The sequence below is a fragment of the Musa acuminata genome, chromosome BXJ2-3 (genome assembly GCF_036884655.1).
Source record: "Musa acuminata AAA Group cultivar baxijiao chromosome BXJ2-3, Cavendish_Baxijiao_AAA, whole genome shotgun sequence".
NCBI classification, from domain to species: domain Eukaryota; kingdom Viridiplantae; phylum Streptophyta; class Magnoliopsida; order Zingiberales; family Musaceae; genus Musa; species Musa acuminata.
Window position 1 is genome coordinate 42,316,173 of NC_088340.1, and position 6,491 is coordinate 42,322,663.

General features: G+C 36.6%; 1 protein-coding gene across 1 annotated transcript; it reads left to right on the forward strand.

Moving 5' to 3' along the window:
• Nucleotides 1-1,907: 1,907 nt before the first annotated feature.
• On the forward strand, nt 1,908-3,217 carry LOC135586124 (early nodulin-like protein 22). Its single transcript, XM_065097646.1, has 2 exons — nt 1,908-2,190; nt 2,805-3,217. The coding sequence occupies exons 1-2, from the start codon at nt 1,953-1,955 to the stop codon at nt 3,152-3,154; spliced, it is 588 nt and encodes a 195-aa protein (XP_064953718.1). The 5' UTR covers nt 1,908-1,952; the 3' UTR covers nt 3,155-3,217.
• Nucleotides 3,218-6,491: the final 3,274 nt, after the last annotated feature.

Sequence of the window (6,491 nt, forward strand, 5' to 3'; positions counted from 1 at the left end):
ATTTATCTTTAAAGAAATTGCATATTATATTATATTATATATATATATAATTGTTTGCTTATTGATCTAAATTTAAGTTTAACATATCTAAAAACTTATAAAATTTTGAAGCTACTAGAAAATTAAAAATATTGAATTTTTAAGGATATTTTTATTTTTATTTTATTAGCATCCCATTTTCTATTAATTCACACAGAATATCCTTATTTCATAAAATAGCTAACATTTACTATAGTGTTTTTGAGAAACTGGTCTAATTTGAATTACTCGTAAATTAGACTGCCAACATTGACTATAGTTTGCCATCATTAATGAATATTTTTTTATCTATATATGAAGAACCTTGATATTATTACTTTATTTCCTGCTATTTATCTCTAATGACCATTTTGACAGGCTGCAACCTTATCCACCACCTAGTCTAATCACACATGTGAATTGACGTTATTGTTTATAGTAGTAGAAACACACATGATATAAAGACATTTCATCTTATAAAAATATACTAAAATGCAGGAATCTATGTGCAAATAAGCCATGTATTATTTTCTCCATAAAGAACTCTCATTTGTCATCCTCTTAAACCATTTTAATTTTCCATGTAAGTATAAGCTAGTTTCAAGTGATTGATAAATTACTGTCTTACTATCATCATTGTGGAGTTTTCTATGCTTGCGTGTTTATTATAATATTTGAAATCAAAGCTTGGGTTTTAAAGAATGGATACATTATATTGTCGTGTTATCGATCATACAAATATTATCGGGCATACCAATAAAGTGAGCAACGAGAAATGTAGTTGGATAGCAATAGTTGAATTTGATACGAAGAAATAATATAATTATAAGAAGAGGAAGAGTAGGACATAATAGAGTTTCAGAAACTCTATATATTTCATGACTAATATATAAGATTTATATAGTCCCTAAATATACATTACATTAATTATATTAAAAAAAATTATTATTTTTAAATATTTTAATAATGAATAATCAATTTGACTTATCATTCCATGGATATTTAATCTATTTTTTCTTCTTCCTCTTCATACAATAAACAAATTAATCTATTTGTAATACTTAAACAAATTTAATTTTAACATAAACATGATAAGTCTGAATGTTATTGAGTTTCTTTAATCAGTCTGAATGTTTCTTTAATTTAATTTATAATACTTGAACTGCATACTAAATCCTATTGAGTTTCTTTAATCAGTCTGAATGTTTGGTGCACTTATATTTTGTACTTGTCAAAATACAAGACAAATGCAAACTTGATAAGCCAAAAAAAGGAAGAATCTGATGAACCATCGACATCATCCCCAGAAAGAACTTGTTTATGGATGCATGAGGCCATGTCATGATTGAATTAGCTTGATATTGACATGTCAATTCAACCAAAAGTTTAAACTAATAGGTATCACTCGATTCTCTAAATAATCATCGATGTGTAGTTAATGTTTTTAGTGCTCTTTTTGATTATTTTTCATATATAAAAATTTCCTGAGACTTTCTGTATTAGTAGCAACACTTACATCATGGAAGATCTACGAAGGATAGATAGGAGTCACAAGAATCATATGCACAACCAGCTCTTATTAAATTGTATCCCCTCACAAGTTTGGACAAGTGTGCAGCTAATAGAGGAGAATGGAACTGATGTTGAAAGGATGATGATACACAAAGTTTCAGGAAGAGACGATGACTGGTCCAATGAGGAAGATGATGGACTGTCTCCAGTTGTTGTTCCTCGTGTTCTGTGTGTGTGACCTCACACACACTTTGCATCTTTCTTCTTGGGGTGAACAACACATTAAAAGCAACTGTGTTGACTGTGCTCATTACCCTTGGAATCTTTCTCTCTGACCCATGCTTTTCTGGTTGGGTTGGCTATTAAATGACACGAAAAAGGAGCCTGTTCTCTTGGTGTTGTTTAATCTGCCTTTGCTTCATATGCCTTCTTCCTTCAGCTGCACTTCCTTACCCTTTCTCTCACATTTGCCTCTGGAACTCATGGCCAGTTTGCTCACTGTGGTGGTGGTAACACTGCTCTGTGTTGGGAGCGGAGGGGGAGGTGCCATAGCACAAGCGGTGCAGCACCATGTGGTAGGTGATGACCTTGGCTGGGATCTTTCTTCCAATTTGGCTGCTTGGTCCATGGATAGGATCTTTAGGGTCGGAGATGAGATTTGTAAGACCCTTTAACCTCTCTCTCTCTCTCTCTCTCACATACACACATTTATCCTTGTTTTCTCTTGTTTTTTGAACTTACATGCAATCCATAGATATCTTAAGGTGCATTTTTTTTTATATCTTTATTCAACTTTAATGTTATAGGTACAACCTAAGTAGTAGACACTTATTCTTCATAATATATTGTGTTTTGGAATACTTGTCTTGTGCCCAAAAAAAAGATCGTTAAAATAAACATTTATATTAATTGGTTTCATGCTATAAACATTTTAATATTAGGTTGTGAATTTTAACTATTTTATGTCGATATTATTCACCATTAAATCTCTTACCAAGGAACAAACTCGTGCATATACTTCAAACTTCTGGAGGCCATTCTTCTTATTGGTGTCTCAGAGTAGAAGCAGAAGGGCGTTTACAAAATTGCTCCTCCAACATCTACTTGTGGGCACAATTTGAGTGCAGAAGATCTGCACTTAGTCTATATTTAGATCGACAATACAAGCATATGATAATAGTTTCTCTAGATGTTAAAACTGAGATGATGATACAAAGAGATCTAAAAGGAGATCTTAAGAAGCCTTTACTGATAGATCATATTATGTTTGGCAGGGTTTGCGTATGCAGCAGCCGAAGAGAGAATCCTCGAGCTACGGAGCAGCGACAAGCTCGAGGAATGCGATCTCGACGACCCCATCGGCATGTACACCAGCGGCGTCGATAAGGTGAGCCTCGACGGAGAAGGGGCGCGCTATTTCGCCAGCTCTACTCCGGAGAACTGCAAGAACGGGCTCAAGCTACGCGTGCGTGTAGTGCCTCGGGCGACAAACGACGAGCATACAAGGTTTGCAGCAGTGAGTGCGGAGGCGGCGGCGGGGCCGGTGCCGTCCGCCTCGGCTCGTCTCAAGGCGCCTCAGCTCTTGTGGATTGCCTTCGTGATTGCTGTCGCCATGTGGTTTTAGCTTTGCGTAGTATTTACTGTCATCTGAACTTTGTCCAACTTTAGTTAGTGCTGGTTAAGTCAACGTTGATTAGAGTTAAGTTATTGGATTAAATTGATATCTGGTATCATATATGGTAACCCTATTCCTATTAGAACCAAAACCTAAACTAAAACTCAATTATCCAAGCCGCAGTGCGATCGTCCTCTACGTTCCAACAGTCTCAACGCTCTTCTTATTTGAAACTCTAATTTCACGAACAGGAAACGAGCTAGATATCTCTTTTTGATACTATAACAATGAAATTTCTTATACTTTTTTATTCAGTCACATACATGATTTTCAAAATGATTTTAGGTTCCATTGTATATATCAAAGTTAGATTCTAGTTGTCCCCCAGTACGACGGACTAAGTATTCTCGCTTTCTTTATGATTTCACGAAGAGCTGGATATCTCTTTATTGATACTATAATAGCGGATTTTCCTACTCTTCTATTTAATCACATATATTATTTTTAAAATGATTTTAGGTTTGTATCAAAGTTAGATTTAGCAGTGTCTGCAGTATCGAAATGTATTGCCCGGTACTGTACCGATCCGACAGGTGGCTGGTACGCGGACCACCTGTTACCGGTCCGATACTGTAGCAGCACTGTAACACTGTAGCAGAGCTACAGTACACAGCACACCTAGGTGTATCGCTCGGTACACCGTACCGTATCGTACCGGTACCGAGCCCAGGTCGAAACACCGGTACAATACGATATTGCGAACCTTGAGATTTAGTGATAGTGATTACATTCTTAAATGCTAGAGTTAGAGTGGATGATTTGATTTGGCAGGTACCATGGTTGACTCTAAAATTTGTTATCCTCGCTAGTTTGGCTTCTACTTGTACAGTCATGCTGGAATACAGGTAGGAAAATGACAAGTTTGTACCTTGATAATTCATTATTGCACTTAATACTGCTAAATATCAAGAAATAGATTCTTACTATAGTTATTAGGCTTTATAATATTTTCAAGTCTTTTGATGAAAATAAGGATGCATCGGAAGTACAAGTTTCTCGTCTAGCTAATGCTAAGAAGATTTTATTTTGCCAACATACTCAGTAGAAGATGTGTTTAGTGAAAGCACGCAATATTGTTGTATATTATTCAAGATTTAATGTTGTTATGTTTAGTGAAAGCACACGATATTGTTAGATCTTATTCAAGATTTAATGTTGTTGGGCAACAATAATTTCAACAAAGAGACACGAAAGAAAAAGGACATGTTCCCACGTCAATTTCTTACTTGTTAGACATTGTCGGATGCTACCGCCGATGAAGCCACCTATGCTACAGAGCGAAGGATGTTATCACTGTTTGTAGTAGGAGAGGAGTATAGTGTTTGAGAAATCGGGACCAAAATCACAAGTGCAGCAAAAAAAAACAGAAAAATAAAATTTTAAAATATTTTGTAAAAAAAAAATTGTATAAAAAACTGTAAAACTAAAAACTGTACATTTGTAAAAGATATATTATGTAAGGAGATTGCATATTTGGAGAAAATGAAGAAAGTCAACTGTCATCTTCTCTAGTGATGATTCATACGATAGATGCTGTAAAGATGCTCCTCAAATTGCTACGCAGTCATTATTTTCACGCGCACCACACGTTGAAGAAGGGGCTGATCCTTCTTGTTATTTACATGTCTCAAACTAGGGCTATCGGCTAAAGAGGAGAAGGAGAGATAAGTATAAGAGGTGGCAACCAAAATGGTCTAATCTATGCCCCTTTGGTTCCCTCCTATTTATAGAGATCCCCTATCAACTGATCCCTAATGAATCCTGCCCTCGTAATGTTGGTTATCACTCTCGATGACCGGCTGTGCTAGATCTAGAATTTTCAGGTCTATAAGATCGGTATCAAATAGTGAAGTACGACATTCTTAGTGTCTTAAGTCTAAGGACCAGTTACACTATTGGAACATCAGAATCATTATCTGACAATGAGGTATTATCAACCATCTAGCATTTTGTGAGCGGAACAATCAATGAATTCATTCTCCAATGAGTTCTTATACTATATCTGTTGAATCTCAGATTTTGATGATGAAGTCAATTGTCATTTGTTTATCTAATCTATATATTGAGATAAGTGTGCAGGATTAACTACGATGGCAGTAAGACATGCAGCAGGTGTTGAGCCGGAATCAAGACCAAGATCAAGTTGGGGGTTCGAGAGTTTGTCGGAAGTCCAGACGGTCGTTGGAGGTTCTACAGGAACAATCCGAGAAGTCCAAGAGCTTGCTAAAGAAGCTCGTCGGAACTCGCCAAGAGGATCATCGCAAGTCCAAGAGTTTGCCGGGAGTCCGCCGGAGCATCACTAAGGGTTCGTCGGAAGTTCACCAGAAGAAGCGATTGAACACAAATTACAGTTATGATGTCTTAATTGTCATAGTTAGTTGGTGGATTAAGTTAAGATTGGGAGGTGATCCCATTAACTTAATCAGGGGCCAATTGGACCCTTGATAGACCCAAATTGGGCCGAATGGATTAGCCCATTTGGACCTAGAATTCTTGGTCGATGGTGGCACGGCCTAGGAGGCTCGATCTCCCAGGAGTTTTGGGCGGTGGTACCGCCCTAGTCAGGCAGTGATACCGCTAGAGCTCGATCTCTGAGCTTTACCAAGTGATGGTACTGTCTAGACTGAACGGTAGTACCGTTTAGTATTAGATGCTAGGCAGTAGTACCACCCAATTATGATGGTGGTACCACCGGGACCCCGAAAATCTGGGAGATGATATTTTTGAGCTCCAATTTTAAACTGATTGAGGCTTATATAAACCCCACCCTTTCTGCACGAAAGGAACATCGAAAGTTTACTTTTATTTTGAGTATTTGAGAGATTAAAAGTGTTGTAAAAGACTAGAAGTTCTTCTCCCTCTTTCTTTTTAAGTTTTGATCATTCAAGAGAGAAGTGAAAATCTATAAGGGTTGTCTCCTAAGCCTGTCAAAAGGAGAAAAGCTATAAAAGGGTGGTTGGCCTTCGCCTATCAAAAGAAGGCCCCTAGTGGATGTCGATGACCTCGTCGGAGGAGGAAGCCAAAAGTGAATGTAGGTCAAGATTGACCGAACCACTCTAAATCTCGGTTTTGCATCTACATTCTACTATTTATCTTAATTGCAAACTGCCTTCGTTACTTTACATCAATTATACTTCCGTTTCAATCTTAAGTTAAAGTTCTTTCCAAAACCGTTTTAAAGGTAAATTAGTCTCATGATATTATCACGATTCAATTCCTATTGTATAGATCCATAAACATTATAACATATACAACATAAAATAAAAAAATATCAATTAATTATAAT